This window comes from Actinia tenebrosa, unplaced genomic scaffold, assembly GCF_029948245.1.
Source record: "Actinia tenebrosa isolate PJP-AT-01 unplaced genomic scaffold, QUT_ActTen_1.0 PGA_scaffold9__36_contigs__length_13948895, whole genome shotgun sequence".
NCBI classification, from domain to species: Eukaryota; Metazoa; Cnidaria; class Anthozoa; order Actiniaria; family Actiniidae; genus Actinia; species Actinia tenebrosa.
In genome coordinates this window covers 4,581,102-4,597,852 of record NW_028292586.1, presented here as the reverse complement: position 1 = coordinate 4,597,852, position 16,751 = coordinate 4,581,102, and the positions used below count along the sequence as shown (strand labels likewise).

At 34.1% G+C, this 16,751-nt stretch overlaps 2 protein-coding genes across 3 annotated transcripts in view; both read right to left on the bottom strand.

Annotated features, from left to right (window-relative positions):
• Positions 1–1,633, bottom strand: part of LOC116300801 (potassium channel subfamily T member 2) — a 31,158-nt gene extending 29,525 nt beyond the window's left edge. The window contains exon 1 of the mRNA XM_089024899.1: positions 1,511–1,633. Coding sequence (XP_088881025.1) covers positions 1,511–1,605 — 95 coding nt within the window. The 5' untranslated portion in view covers positions 1,606–1,633. The remainder of the gene's footprint in view (positions 1–1,510) is intronic.
• Positions 1,634–10,810: 9,177 nt separating this feature from the next.
• On the bottom strand, positions 10,811–15,705 carry LOC116300788 (uncharacterized). 2 transcript variants are annotated; one of them, XM_031709730.2, is made up of 4 exons: positions 15,356–15,705; positions 13,884–14,193; positions 12,751–13,083; positions 10,811–12,169 (listed from the first exon to the last, which is right to left on the bottom strand). In XM_031709730.2, the coding sequence occupies exons 1-4, from the start codon at positions 15,472–15,474 to the stop codon at positions 12,131–12,133; spliced, it is 801 nt and encodes a 266-aa protein (XP_031565590.2). In that variant the 5' UTR covers positions 15,475–15,705; the 3' UTR covers positions 10,811–12,130. The 2 variants fall into 2 exon arrangements, with proteins under 2 accessions (XP_031565590.2, XP_031565589.2); XM_031709729.2 differs by lacking the exon at positions 10,811–12,169 and having other exon boundaries at positions 12,578–13,083.
• Between the last annotated feature and the right edge of the window lie 1,046 nt (positions 15,706–16,751).

The following is a 16,751-nucleotide window of genomic DNA, read 5'->3' as shown; positions in this document are numbered from 1 at the left end:
ACCAGACGCACCCGATACTAAGGTGAAGATAACGAAGAAATGCGAGTATATTTTCGTTACTATGGAGATGCGTAAAACCATGTGTCACTATAGCAACGTTAATCGAATAAATAAAAAGGTGCCCATATTGAATTAGGTTTTGAAAGAGTTCAATACGATTAACACAAGAATATTCAAGCTTCGCTATCTTGAACACAGTTTAAAATTTACTTTCCGTTGCGTCAATTATTTTTTCGATTTTTTCTTTAGTTTATGAAATAAAAGCGATGGGTTTTCAGTATCCCTGGTCAGTGACAGCGGATGCTCTAGAATAATGCAATATTTCGATTCATTTTCGTAGACGGACGACTGATCCACTTGGTAAACATTTGCCATCTTTTTTGGGTTAAAAGTATCAAACAATTAACATATCAGTATTATTCGAGGTGTTGATCTTTCGTTTTATTTCTATTTCACAAAATTCTCAAAGCGAACGAGATTTTACTACGAACTAGGAACTGAAACTATGTATCGAGTAAACGTTTGGTCAACTAAATATACTTAAAACACTCTCTGCAGTACTGCAGTTCTTAACGTTTAATGTCTTCTAAATATTGAATTTTGCTTCATAATTTATCCCAACAGTGTATGATATCAATTTGGCATACATTTACAACCAAAATCTATTTAGTAAACGAAGCTCTAATTCGCATAATAACCAGAAATTCTCCCTCGAAGAAATGAAAAATTAGCTAAAAATATATTGGCAGCGACTTCTAGAAGAAAGTCTGTATTTCCTGATGGTTATAATTACTAACTGTAAAAGTAAACAAATTTTTCAAGTTAGACTTAATACGAAAAAAGAAGAACTTAAATTCTCAAGCTTTCAATTTTAGCACTATCATTCAAGTCCCTTCTTACGATAGAGATTTTGGTCTATAACTGATCGAAATTCCACGAACAATTAACACTGAAAGGCATAGAGCTCTTAAAGCAGTAAAGTAGCGATAAATATAGGCAGTGCAAAATGAAAGAACGGATCGCGAAAACATTAAGGAGAAATCGTTAATGATGTTGATAAACAAAAATACGCAAATGCTGTAAAAATGCCGGACATTTTCATTTGACAATTTGCATTTCATCATCCGATTTGAGGTATTTCAATCGATTCTCCCTCAGTTTGACATTTTGAAGGAATAAAATTATTTTAAGTTAACAATTTATGAATCGCCAGCAAGATCCATGTTTATTTCTGACACTCAATTCATGTTAGGTTTCCTGATATTCGGTTTTAATTTTACTCAAAAGCGCCAAACAAATTATGCTATCGGCTTCTGAGGTCGGATGGGAAAACGCTTCAAAAAATCTCGTAATTTTTATGAGTTTTGGAGGGCCAAATTTCCTGAAAATCTAGCAATCCTATTGCAAAATAAAGGTAAACAAGGTATGAATTACAGGTTACACGGATATATCTCGCATGAAGAAAGTTCACGCATTTTCACGACACTAAATTTTAGATTTACTTAGGTACCTTGGATGGTTAGCTAGCTGATGTGGAAGAGGAGGAAATAACCTTGGAACACCAAACGCAGTCCGATTCCCTGTAGATCGTCCACTATTCGCCATTCTCAGTCAAACCTGACTTTTCTCTTTCTAAAACTTACTGTCGTATGCATAAATTATATATGTAAATGAGGCGAGCAGCTGAAACCCGCGTTTACTAGACGCGGCCAACGAAAAGACCTTGCGTAGTCTGGTAACCAATCAGAAACGTAAAAACAACTAAATGACAGGTGCTTGGAGCTTAGGAATAAATTAAGTTCAACTCAATCGAAATATATAAATGGCCGGCAAGGATGGAAAGTCATCCTTTTTTGAAAAGAAAAAAGAGGTCATTATTCAGGTAATTTTCCGATCGAAAGTTAATATAAAACAAAGCAAAACGATTGTAGTTATAAATCGTAAAAAAACATTTAGCATTAAATCTGTTTTTCTGTGATTCAGTAGAGTTTTGACCAAAAAAAACATCGATTTAATAGAAGCTTTTTTTCATCAGTTTTTCGTCATAGGAATAGGAAAATTTTTTCATCGCCGAAAATAGCATTAAGAATTATTTGTTTTGTTTTTAGACATCGATAACAATGAAGTAGTGTTGGTCGCGATGATATCAGTTACAGCGATAAAACCACAATATCATGTTTTTGATTGATTTTTATTGTCAAAACCTCGCTGCTACGTATGATAACGTCAGGAATTAACTAAAATATAACTAGGGACTTGACTGATTAAAAACAGAGAAAAAATAGTAATATTATATAATTTAAGTGTAATCTATAGACAAATTCAAAAACAGAAAAACATTTTCCCAAAATAAATAAAAGATTATACTTAAGTTTTTTAGCTTTAGGAAGATTTAATAATTGATAGCTTTTGGCACGACATGGCTTGTTATCTTTCAAATATTCTCAGAAGGATGAATCATTTGTTTCTTCATTATTTTCTACTTATAACTGCATGATTCTTAGATGGAGTTTTCGCGAATTTTGATCACCTGATTAATTTCAAGATTCTTTGGGATGCTTTGATTAGCGGAAGATGATTGTGGATTTTTTTTGTGATTCCTTACCTGTTTTACCATAAACGGGGAATAATAATCACGTTTACGCCATATGTGGGAAAATGTGGGAAAGGCTAAGACCAAGAGAAAATATGATGGTTATTTTTTCTCTTGCTACGACTTTTTAAGGACAAATTTGAAGATTGTTTTGATTTGGACTTAATGGCTGATTGATACTTAGACTAATTGGTGGCAATTTGCAATTGGTATTGTTCTTGATTGCACATTAGATCATGAGTGATAGTGACGGAGTTTGTCTTTGACGCCCTGGGCTCCCACTTTTAAAAAAATTAACAAAAATCAATTCAGTAAAAAAATAACCCAAATCTATGCATATCATAAAAGAATTAATTCCTCTACGTTTAGCGTCCCAAAATAATGCGCAAATGCGCCCAATAGCTGTATTGTGCACAATTGCTGTGCATGCGCACACTTCAAGCAAGTTTACAATCAAGGTTGGTGCACAGGTAGCCCAAGCTTGGTTTCTGTGGTGTCATTTTATAAGAAAATGTATGGGGATTCATCAAAAATTTCAATAAAATCATTGAAACGTGAAATAAAGCCTCGACATTTTACCCGATCATTGAGAAATAGCACTTCTTTCGCTCTGTGTAGTTATTTTTTGAATTTAGCTCGTTTTAAGGATTTTTTCCCCCACCAAGCTTGGGCTACCTGTGGTTGGTGTAAATCGTATTGCATTTGCCTCTCCCCTCTGGGGTCGAGGTTTGATTTCCAGACTTCCTATCACGTGTTAGTAGAGTTTGTGAGGTTTCTCTCTCGATTTGAATAGTCGTACCCTAGATAGATCAATCCAGAGGTTGTTTTAAAGGTTCGATAAAGCTTGAAACTCTATCCGGCACTGTGCCCAACATCGCATCTAGTGTTCACTCTCTAGCATTAATTTAACCCGGTTGGGGTTGCGTACCTTTTAGGGGTCATTTTCAAAATCGAGCGCCGATCACACCTTCCCCATTTGAAAAAAAGAGATCCCCCGGGGTAATTTAGTTAACCAACATCCTAGAGGAATCTAATTATTGTACCGCACGGACTAAGACATACAATACGATATGTTTGTAGACACAGGCATTTTTAATAAAGATCAAAACGTCACGTTCAAAGACTGTCGGCTATCAAATATTGTTTAAGCCGGAACTCAATATGAAACGAGTTAAGTGAGCAGCTATTATTTGGAATCTACGCGCCCAATGTTTGTCATAGCGATAAAATAGAAAAGTATTTTCTATTATCTCCATCACGCATCATTTGAAATTTTTGTATTTATATATACATTTATTTCTCAATTGACACGGTTTTCTTTGTTATTCACAAGGCTTTATTTTTGTTATAATCCTCATTATAAATGCGAGATCAATATATAGTTATTAACCCGAATAAATAACTATATATAGACCGTTCGCATTTATAATGAAGCAACATTTGACAGAAAACCTTCTCAATTGATAAATAAAATACTTAATTACCTCGAACGTCGGCAATAAGCCTATACATCCCTTGGGCCTGCGGCGGGCCCTCGGGATGTATATTATTGCCTCCGTTCTCGGTAATTAACTCTTACTTAACAGATTCAGCATTTTTGGCAACATTGCGATTAGATGCATCATCAAAATCATCATCATATATCATAATCATCACGTCATTATTATCACCATCATCATCATCATCATCACTATCATCATCATCATCATCATCATCATCATCATCATCACCATCATCATCATCATCATCACCATCAACATCACCATCGATCATCATTAACCACAGGCAACTGGCACACACAACTTTTTAAAGTTTAAGGGAGGACTGCAAGTTCGTAACTTTAGCTAGATCCAATTGAATCACACAGATTTATTGGTAAACTGTTCCTTCGTGCTCATGTGAAGCCTACCTTGTCATTATTTCTAAGTGTTGGAATTTTTTTATTCACGTTTTTTCAAATATAGTACGGCAAATTTTAAATCACCATACATTCGCTTATAACTGTAGTGAGCTTGGGTTGCCTGCCTGTGCGTTAACAACAACATCGATCATCATCATCACCCGAAATACTATGTGTATATAACTGGCTATTTATCAATGAAAACTAAACTTAAAAATAATGAATAAATTATGTCGTAAAAACAGTAATATTTTATCTGCAGGTCTTTACCAACACTTCCATAAAAAATGCAAATTGCAAATACAAAACTTTAAATTATGTATTTAGCGTTCGACGCCTTAAAAAATATACCCTTCAAAAAATCTCAAGCATTCTCCTTCGCCTAATATTGATATTTTTTCTTGGAATGAAAAAGTCCATAAGCTAGCTGTAAGTAATAAGCTCTTTTAATCTATTCCTTCGGGAAATGAAATAGTATAGTAAATAGTATAATATAAACGAGGTAAATATATATGACGATATTTACTTATACCCGACAAAGAATGTTATGTACACACGGTCTAAGTACCTTTCTCGAAACATCTTGGTTCCTGAATTCGATCGGAATACGATCCTCAGCGCCTCTTGAACGATGAAATGAAGCTTTTCTTGAATACGAACTTCGAAAGGACAAAGAATATTTTATGTTGACAGCAGGAGTCAAGCCCTTCGACGTTTATGAATATTTTACCATAAAACTGAATAAACGAGGAATAGTTATTTTTATCTGAAGATTTGCTGAAATCATGTACTGTTGCGTGAACAAGTAGAATGACAGCTGTCAATCATACAGCAAATACTAACCAACATGCAATACTATTGGACAAACTAGGAATACAGTCAAAGTATATCTGACATGATCGTAAAAGAAAAAAATTCATATCATTTTAGCTTTTTTTAAAACGACCAATATTATATATTGTGATATATTCAAAGTTATTTTCATGTAAAATTTATCTTATCTGATAGGGCAGCTGTAGGAAAATTTTAAACGTAACATATAGATTCTTAATGATTTTACTTGTATTCGGATCGTTTTCCGTATAGTTTTCCGTTATTTTTAACGAATTTCACCTATGCCCTCTCAGAATTACAATAAAAACGGTTTGGTCAATTAATATCATTGAGAAAGCCGATTTCCTTAGGCTAGTGTTTGAGTCTGTTTGCTATGGCAACCAAGAGAACACTCATTTTGCCACAGCTGGGGAGAAATTAGAAGTTATCATTTTTACTACTTTAAAATCACAAATCCTCTTACCTCGAAAAGTATGTTAAATGGTGATTATCTTTTTCTTTTTTTTTTTTTTTTTTTGTTTTTTTGTTATGTTTATTATTATTGCAGTTGATAGATAGATAATTTGTAACACCGTATGGTATGTAAAAATGAAACTGACGTTTCGGACGTTAGTCCTTCATCGGAGTAAAACCATTTATTATTATTGGTTGACTAGTTCATCGTTAGTTTCAAGGGTTTTTGTAGTTTCTGTTATACCCAATAAACTATGATAATAAGTAATACATCATTGTTGTTGTTGTTGCTGTTGTTGTCGTCGGCGTTGTGGTTGTTGCGAAATGTTACCAAAGGCAAAACAATGCATAATCTCACATTTTAGGGGAATTGCACGCGACGTCTTACATTAAAAAGTCTTCATAAAATTTGTTTTGAATAGCCGTTCGGCGGAAAACGGCTATATTTAACAATGAGACCCGCATCCCTCATGGTCTACGACTCAATAGACCATGGAGCGGACGCCAAATGAGATCGACCGGTAGACCATGAGGACAAGATTATTGTTTGTTATAAACCTACCAATAGGTCAAATAAATGAATTAAAAGAATGTTGAACTTAGATCGAAAAAATAATTTATTTTTGCTTCGCTTTGGTTTTCAAAAACGCTTCTTTTCTCCACTCAGCCAATCAGGGCGCAGGATTCGTAGCGATAGACCATAAGAAAGTTTATACCCAAATAGCCGGAATTGGAATTTAGCGTGCTAGGCTTTAAGGAGGGATGAAAACTGGAGAGCCTGGAGGTAAACCCTTGAAGCAAAGGGGAGGCCTACCATAACAAACTCTAGTCACACATAATGGTGAGCCTAGCAATTGAGGCTCTCGACCCTAGAGTAAGTTTAGAGGCGAGTGTACAATCCATTGGGATATTAATAAATATGTCACCAACCCCAGGGCTGATCTAATTCAGAGCCTCTAGGCGCCTGATCTATAAGTCAGGGCATACCCACATTGATGGAAAGTCCATGAATCGTGCGAGTGCTCTAACCTTGAAAAAAATTACAATTAAGAGAGAACCCCTCGTTTTCCTGCAGTGAGCGCCAAAAAATATTCTCTTGAAGAAAGGCTGTTGTACAAGGCTAAAATCTTGTTATTTAGAAAGTTTAACTTGTTTGGAAGTGGAGATGACCGATGAAAGTGGAATCAAAGTGTTAACCCAAAACGAAAATTGGGACCAAATCTCATACGAAAGTCTAGTTTTTGGCGCCAGTTTTTGCCATTATTGCTCATTATTGAAAAAAAAATTCCTCTTAAAATGAAGAAGAAGAAAAAAAAAGTTTATAACATCGCTTGCGGGTGGCATTCGAGTTTTTGCAAAACGGGTAATAAACACTAGAAGTCCAAGGTTGACATAATCATAAATATTAAATATATACTAATAAATACGTCTCGTAAACGAAAATATAACTCTACTTTGAAGGGGGTGCAAGCCTTTGAATTAGGAGCTCAAAAATAAAATAATATAAAGTTAAATATTCTAGAGTACTGAGACAAAATTTTAAACGATAAAATAAAATTAAAATAAAATGACTATCTTTGAGATGCATATGATAGTAGTTTTAACTCATTAATGCTTATAACTTAAAGAATTGAATAGATAAATGGTTTTGTCTGCGCTATCCGGTCCAGGGAACTTTGCATTAATAAATGATAAGAATACGAGTAAAAGCGAGATAATTATATAAGAAAACAAAAATTTTGAATTCTTTTTGAAAAATATATTAGAATCGGTTTGGACAGAAAAATGAAAAAGTTTTCCATCCAACTTGAAAGTATATATTTTCGTAAAATTAGATTCAATGTATTTTTTTTTTTTTATTATTTTTAATTATCGAAAAAATTTATGCCCTTGTGGCGTTAAACGATAATTGCTTAAGTTAGTAGGGCTCCTTAAAAGCTAATGAGAATTCAACTTCGACTTGTTAATCTAAGGATCATTTCCGACTTACCGTACAAAAAAGAGTTCTGCTATTTCATGTACTTTTTAACATGTATAGTAATTTAAGTCTTAGGCAGCAAATGTTGAAAAGAAGCATTCAATTCCAAGCTTTAGACGATGGTTCGTCATAAGGGCAATGATTGTATGCAGCTTTTTCATTAACTATTCAGCTAACCAAAGAATTAAGAAATGGGAACATCCTTTACTAGGTTACTAAAAGAAGGCAAAAATATCTGCTTTTATTATTTTGAATTAAAATTAGGTAATGAAATGTCAAAAGACAAGAACGTTGTTCTTGATTAAGTTGAATTTGTTGACATTTTTCAATTGGTAGACTCCCCGACAGTAGCAAGAAAATATTCTTTTGTTTTTCGGCCAATGAATGAAAATTCACAGTTACGCAGGAAATAGAAGTGAATATTTGCATATTTTTCTCGCGGTAAGTGTTTCTGAAATTATTTTTTCTTAGTGGAAACATTTAATAAGGCCGTAACACTATTATGGCAAAGAATAGCAATACAAACATAGAAAAACATTTCAATCTAAGAATGTTCTAAATCTATGAAAGTCATGAATGAAAGCATTGTAATAACAAAGAAAAGATGTGTCATATTTGTGTAAATGATTCTTGAAAATGTGTAAAAGAGATCCAAGTACAAATTTCTTAATCTAGGATAGGAATGAATACAACGGGACAGTCTCGGGCACTCAGTCCAATGAGAATTCCATAGAGAGCGGATAACTAGCCACCGAATCGAATTCTTATTATCAGAATTATCTCGATTGGGAAACAGCGCTAGCAGTCATAGTCAAGGGATTATTTACAGCATAATAGAGATTGAATCTGAGGAAGCGATCTGTGGTTAGATTTTTTGAACAGAAGTCGCGTTCTCTGAGGTTTGAACTTGAATCTTGCTCTGTAGCTAAAAGAAAATTTCCTAACCACAAATCGTAGCTCGTAATAATATCTTTTACATCTGACTTCGAAGAATTAAGCAAACGAAGCAACAGCAAAGAATTATATTGAAAAATACAAATAGAAAACACTGGGAATATACTTGAAATTAAAACTATTTCGACAAGGCAATTATGACTGATATTATGATATAATTTTTGATGCCAGAAGTCGGTCCCGATATAAATAAATGGTTAAACAACAAGAATGCATGGCAGAAAAAAGCACTAGAATTTAAACATGAAGTTTACCGTTCGTTGCCTATGAGAAGGTCCCTGAATATTGATCTTCTGGGCGTGTTATTAGGATAGTTTTCCATGTTAACTTCTCCTTCCCTCTTTTACTCCTGCAGGATTTCTTTGTTTTGCTCAACTACTCACACTTCAAAACACTGAAGAATTCTACTCCACTGCGCATGCTCGTCACCTGCGCCACAAATTATACATTTAAATTTGCCCTCTTTAATCTTGCTCACAAAACCACAAATAATCTAGAACAACTTGTTTTGAATTTCTTTTTCGGATATCGAACAAGATGTATTATCTGGGAGGCGGTAAATCCGTTGAAGTAGGCGTTCTTAGGTAATTTTAGTGGCTTTTTAGAGGAAGTAATTAAAATTGAACTTATTCAAGATTACGTCCAGCTAATTTAAAAGTAAAAAAAGGGGAAAATGCTTAGCAAAATATGACAACCTTTCTTTACTTGTATAATAAGCAAGCAAATAAATATTTGCCAAACTAACTTCTGTTTTGCAAAGTAAACTTTGTGCAGTTTCGTAAAAGTATTAATTTTTCGATATTTTTGTTTTGGTAAAATAATATAATGATGGGAAATTAAATTAGCGACATTTATAGAATAAAAACAGGTCGAAAAAGAAAGATATAAAGAAAGAAAATTAGAAACAAAGAATGTACAAGAATGGGAGGGAAGAAAAAAAAATCAAGTAATAAGCAAAAAATAAAAATAAAAAAATTACGAAGAATATATCAAAAAGGATGAAAGGATGAAATAAGCGAAATGGAAAAAACTAGTTACTTAAGACAATTCATTTTCGATAAACGCTGGTAGCAGTGTCACGTACTTGGCAATTATTTCTAAAAACCATTTAATTAAAGCTTTCCATAAGTGCTTTAAAGAGATCCAGTGCATTAGAACAGCCACCACTAAGAGCTCTTAAATGTCATGGAATGTCTGGTTAAAAAAGCTGGTTGTCACGTCAACTAGAGATATCACATATTATGAACAAGAAACTTAGCCTATCCCATATCTATGCTCTCATTTGTTTCTTGTTTATATTTCCATTAAGAGCTCTTAAAAGTCATGGAATGTCTTGTTAAAAAAGCTGGTTGTCACATTAACTAGAGATATGACATATTATGGACAAAGAAACTTAGCCTATCCCATATCTATGCTCTATGCTCATTTGTTTCTTGTTCATATTTTTGCTTGTTTGTTAACTATGAAGGAACAATATATATAGCAATGTCCAAGTTAGTGAAAAGGGTTTTAGATTTGAACGGATTTCCCCCGGGGGCACTTTTTATAAAAAAAATAAAATATTATTCATTGTGGTATCTCTTAGGGGTTAAAAATTATTCAGCCACGCCCTTTTTTAAAGACTTCCGGTATCTTTTAGGGGTCTTTTTGAAAATTTCCGACGAGCATCTCCGGTACTTTTTTCCCGGAGTCCCCCCTCCCCCGGGCGGATTTCGTACGCGCATGATTGGCTGGAAGAGTAACTGAATCGATTATCCTAAATGGTTACTTGTATTACTATATGATATCGTAATGGGAACTCTACGATTACATGCAGAGTAAAAAAACATGTCTGGTTTCAATGCGATTTCAAGTCCGTTTTCTTTTGTTTTAAGGTTGGTTGGTTAGGTGGGATGGTGGTTGGATGGGTGGGTAGGTTGGTTGGTAGATAGGTAGGTGAGTGGGGGGTTGGTTGGAGCCGGAGACAAGTCATAGGTCAGTTGCTTCAAATGCGGGCTATTAATTGGTGTACTAAATCTTATAGACCTCTTCAATTCATAATCCATTTCACTCTACCTTTTGCTGCATCTTTTGAAATGAAGTTGGATAAAATACCAGATGAATTAGGACATTAGGAATGTCTCTTTATTGTCAATATAAATCTTTTAACATTTGTACTGTACTTAACCAACTTAAAAATTCAGTCTGAAAAAGTCTGTTCCGATGCTGAATTATTGAAGTCCACTTAGACGAGTGCTTAGTCTTTATCATTCCTTGTTAAATGAGTGCCCATCTGTATTGATGCGACTGACCACTGTTCAATTGACTTTGAAACTTGATTATTTTGATTCATTCATCTCAGCTTTTTTTTCCCTTTTATTTATAATTTCCTTCCATTATTCCTTTGGCATTTTCTTCCTTCTTTAATTGAAGATGCATCTAGATATTTATACTTAATGACAGAAACATTACTCTGCTTCGTTCGTTCGTTCGTTCGTTCGTTCGTTCATTCATTCATTTTCTCCTTATTTACTTCTTTTCTTCATTCCTTCATTCGTTCCTGATTCATTCGCTCGTTTTTATTTCTTTACTTATAGGTACCATCTTTCTTTACTTATAGGTGCCATCTTGAACACTTACTACGATTAACTAGCCTTATATAACACAAAAAAAAAAAAAAAACAAGTTTAGTGGAATATATGATAAAATAATGCTAGACATTAAGAATATTCCATCAGACAATAACCGCCAATTTATATAAAAAATTCATGAGCTCCATTTTGTCTTTAGCTTCACTCATTGTATATTAAAATAACTACCCCTCAAAAAGACTGCTTGTTTATCAATCGCTTTCAACCTTCAAATAGAATAATTCAGATTTTCATATACCAAATAAGAAAAGTACGTAGAACACGTTTTGACTGAGAACGACTTTGAAATTAAACTAGTTCCATTATATATTTTAAAAGATAATGGACGGTTATTCTTGAGTAGACTGCATTCAAGTTATATGATGTTACTTTATGACTTTCTGCTTTAGTTTAATTGGCTGATTCATTTTGGCGCGAAGTTGGAAACCAGCCGCATGTACGCTAGCTGATAAAGTTCTTTTTCCCGCCAAAACTCTCGGAAAGCAGTCGTAACCGGAATTCGAAGTATACGTCCGAGCAACGAAGGTTGGAAAAATGAGCGTAGAGAAATTTTGATCAAGCGTAGCTTTGTGCAAATCCAAGATGTTCGTTTGCTTCTTGGTTCGTAAATGAAATAATAACAATAATAATAATATATAATTGATGAAATAAAATAAAAATGTGATGAGCATGCAAATTTGTAAAGGTTACAAAATATTTCGAAACCGGAAGTCATAATGACTTCATGCAGGAAGTAAGTGTTTCCTCTAGTGAGATTGAAAAATGAACATAGGTCGATGTGAAGTGTCCTATGCTTGACGTGTTTTCATCTGGTCATACTCATACGGCTGGAAAAAAAAAACAAGTCGATGACATGAGATGAATGAAGGTATGTTCGCATTATTAGTACTATTGTCATGTTAGACTGAATTAAGTGGTCGTTGTAATAAAGGTTTTCTTATTCAATGGTCGTAATATAAATGTTCATCATGTTCGGGTTAATAAGGTCGTGGCTTACTAAGGCGGTCGTATTTTCAAGTTTGCAATTCAATAGTGTTATTCGTATTGAGGACTGCCTGGATTATCTTACTAGAACGGTCGTAATATAAAGGTTTATCATGTTCGGATTAATAAGGTCGTGGTCGGATTAATAAGGTCGGGATTTACTAAGGGGGTATGTTTTAGGTAACAGTTTTGGTCGTATCAAAGAGATGGTGTAGGATGAATGCAAAAAAAAAAAAAAAAAAAAAAAAAAAAAAGGTAGCAAAAGAAAGAAAAGAAAAAAAAGAAAATTCTGGGATCGATTTTAAAGACACTCCCTTCCCCGTCCCTCCCTTCCGCGGGCTCGAGCTCTTCAAAAGCTCGAGTCAGCAACTCTAGGAGAGGAATGACCATCTTCATGAAAGTTGAGCCTTGAAAATTCCCCAACCTTTTTCAAGGATTTCTTCTGGTAGATCTGATCTCTTGCTTTTCTGAAGACGCTTTCTGCATCTTGTCGTTCGTTGTTCATCCCGTCAAACGCTTCCTCCATATCTCTCTTCACTTCACTCTCAATGGCATCCTTCATTTTGTCTCTGAAAGCAGCAAAAAATACTTGGTTTTCCATGAAGCGAAACTCCTCGCTGCCAGGAATGACATCACTTTCGAAGCAGCAGTTACGAATGAAAAGAATTCCCACAGCGAATATTGTGATTCCAGCGAGAATGCCACAGCCAAGAAGTTGAGATTGAGTGTTGAATTTTGCTATTTCTTGAGCTGTTGTCTGAAAACAAGTTTTAAGTTTGATTTCATTAATGCACCCCTCTTAAAATTAGCTACCATAAAAATGCAATAGAAATGCCATTGAAAAAATGGCGATTTCTTTTGTATTTCCATGTTGACCTCGCATAAAATATCCTTTTGAGAAGGGTTCAATGTGTTCGTATATCTCATAAAACTTAGTCTGCGTTCATGATGTATGGCAGAGGGGGGGGAGGGGGTGGTCAGGTGAAATTGAGGGGGAACGGGAAAATGTTGGTAGGAAGAACGGTGGGATGGGCAACTGTTTATCAGAAAAATGGGGGGATGCACAATTTTTGGAAGAAGCTACAAGCCTTGCTTAGGGGGGATCGTATTTTTTTGCATGACTTTAAGGAGGGGTGTTAAGAATTATTCTGGACATTTCAAATTTTCACCTGCCCCCCCCCCCTGCCATACATTATGAACGCAGCCTTATGAAAGACTAAATAGCACAACAAAATAAACTTTATGAAATTTAAAAATCAGAACACAATAAACTCATCAAAAAGGATTATAAAGTATTAAGACTAGATTGTACTAAATTGAGCAAATTCTTGTGTTTCCTATCGTTTAAATATGTTAATATTTAGAAGTTAATATATTATGGTTTCATGCACTAGAATCTTCCTAACCAGTGTACGTGCAACCATGTGACTCAAGATCCCTTGAGATCTATAAATAACAATGAAAATACCGTCCTGTTAGTTTGATCTAACGAGAGAAGCTAATTAGGAATGCTTTGTTATTGTCAACCAAGATGGCGGCTATATATATATCAATTACCTTTAAATTTTGTTCCAGTCCCTGCTTGGCCAAACATGTACCGTCTCGTCCTCCAATTTTCGCACATGCGTAGTATTCCCCTCTCATCAAAACGAATACAATAAAAGCAGCCGCTGGCAAGAACGGCTCAAACAGACTTGGCAGGGACCTCAGGCAGTAGTTGAGTCGAAGTTTGTTGTTTGTAATATGTTTTCGTCGGGAAACGATAGACCAGTAGCCATCACTTGAGCTGAATCCAATGCCAAGAAGGAAAAACATAGGAGCTGCTACCATAATGAAGCTGTAGAGAGCATAGTTTTTGCACGGACATCTAAAATACCAAAGCAGCCATTAAAGTATATTATTATTATGAATATTATTGTACATTATTACTGATATAAGCAGGAAATTAGTATAGGAAATCGCACGATCTCGAGTATTCTAGTTTAGCTTGGTATATTATATTTCTTTTGTTGTAATAGTAATTTAGCAGGTCCACATCAGCTTCAGCTGCCTTGAATTTAACCTGCATTAACAAATGAATGATGTATGTATGTACAATTCGGAATTTATAGGTACGAGTGATGTTTTGAAAGTTTTCAAAATTGGACGAGCCTTTTAGGCGATCGAGTCCAATTTGAGAACTTTTGAAACATCACGTATATCTTTAGATTCCGAATAGTACGAGAAAATTGTGGAATTTTTTAAAAATAATACACTCAACAACATTGAGCACTCAAATTGAATTGGGACTCTACAGAGTACAATTTGGGATTTAATTGTACTCCTCTTGTCCAATCGGAATCGTGTAATTTTGTTGAGTGTATTATAAACCAGTTAATTTTTGAATCAAGACGTAATATTTTATAGTTTAATATTTTACTCACATTAATAAAATATATGGCAGGTCTGATTCAACAAATCATTTCATTAAAGCAATATTATATTAGTTTGATTTATCAAATATTTGTCCTTCTAAAATACTACTTTTTGCTCTGAATTACAATCTTAAATTCTCATCTATCTCTTTCATTGCTTGTAGAAAAGAATTTTTTTCAAAACCGTGTAATTAAAAAGAGGAAAAAAATAATTTGAAATTTCGAACCACATGATATTAAAACAATTAACTTTCACTTATACGATTTGTTTGATTCCATTTGTCTAAATTACAATTTCCGAATCATACATTCTTCTGTTCAGTGGAAAGAAATGTCCTTTATAGACTTGTTGAAAAGAAAAAAATACTTTAAATTCCAAAGTCAATGTATTACTAACGGTTATATTGATTGAAGAAAATTTAAGTGCAAAAATGTGTCCAAAAATTTTAAGGTCAAAAATTCGACAATAACGGTGCTTCTTGTTGAAGAGAAAACCGCCAAATTTCATGAATAATTTCTAACTCATTAGATTTAAAGTGAAAAAAAAATACTTGTCTGGAATTGATAGTTTAAATCCTCAAAAAGTCAGAATCCTATAGTTTGTTTTACACTAACCTGAAGAATTGGGTTCTCAGAAGTTCTTGTATGCCATAAACAAATACAATGACAAGGATGTTTCTGGCAGTTTTTTTGGAATACTTGAAGTTGCTGTTGTTTCGTAATAAATCATTCATTCTTGAAAGGAGGACGGTTGTTCGGAGCAGAAAGCCTCAGGATTTCACCAGTAAATCCAAAAACGAAAAAGCTCTTAAAAAATTACAAATTGAATTCAAATTCCGATAGTTCGAGAAACACAAGAGCTGAGAAAAACAAACACATTAGAGCTTCGTTCCGGGGAACAACTGTGTTGCCTTTCAATTCTGTTCAATCAAAAGTCTTTTAGAAGATCTCTGTTCTCATCTTGATGAATTCCAGGTGGTATGGAATTGTTCAGAAAGCCTTAATCAAACACTTTTCATTGGTGAATTTTGAATGGTAAAGCGCTAATGTGAAAACCACATATATATGGATTCGCTATAATATAATTGAAAAAAAAAGCTCTTTTATCATTTAAAACTTTTTTTTTTCACGATATATTATAATTTATTCACGACTCTTTTGTGATTTTTTGTAAACGAGCTTCTGGTTAATGAAAGAAATCATCGAGTCGCTGTGCTAATTTCCCTTTTCGCTCCAGGTTTGGTTCCCTATAAAGACCATGCAGAAATCCAAAACATTCAGCGCTCGAATTTGTCTCAGTTTGAGACTGTAATAAAATTGTGAAAAGCGCTCTCGCTCTTGAGAGCTAAATCAAATTTTTATATACATGTGATAAAGACTGCGCTTCAAGAGACCTCTTTACCTTGGTCGTAATGGTTTTTTTTTAAATTTTATTTCAGACCACCTGTCATTCTCTAGAGTATCAGTTCTTTGCTTAACGGTTGCGCACGAGAACACAATTAAATGGATGGAAATGGAACTCCTACAAAGAATCTTTTTCACAAGAGAATAACACGTGGTCTGAAATGGGAAAACATCACACCCAAGGTAAAGAGGTCTTTCTAAAAGGAAAATAATTCAGTTAAACGGGGCTACTTTACTTAAGGATCATCGAGTATGGTCACTTCAAAAGCTCGTAAAGTAACACGCATGCTTGTCATGTTGTTTTTTTTTTTAATCATTTAATAACGTGAATTTTTTAGGCCTTAATAATTAACAGGGCTCTAGCCCCAATTGAAAATTATTCCTTATGAACATAAAAACAGATTTAACAAATGATTGCATAATAATTTATCCCCGCTTGCATTTTAGGACTCTATTTACATTCACCCTACGATCTGCGATTTGTTATACCACGTAGGGTGTCACAAAATTAAGAGGAACATGAGAAAGTAAGCCAGTACCTCTCAGAGTGTTCTGTCAGGTAATAAGATACCAAAGATTATATTAACGACAGTCAGAATGGCAGTAT

Coding starts and splice junctions, on each gene's coding strand:
- LOC116300788 (XM_031709729.2), bottom strand. CDS start 15,474: ATGAATGATTTATTACGAAACAACAGCAACTTCAAGTATTCCAAAAAA. Junction 14,194..15,355: donor CTGAGAACCCAATTCTTCAG/GTTAGTGTAAAA, acceptor TTGGTATTTTAG/ATGTCCGTGCAAAAACTATG. Junction 13,084..13,883: donor GACTGGAACAAAATTTAAAG/GTAATTGATATA, acceptor ACTTGTTTTCAG/ACAACAGCTCAAGAAATAGC.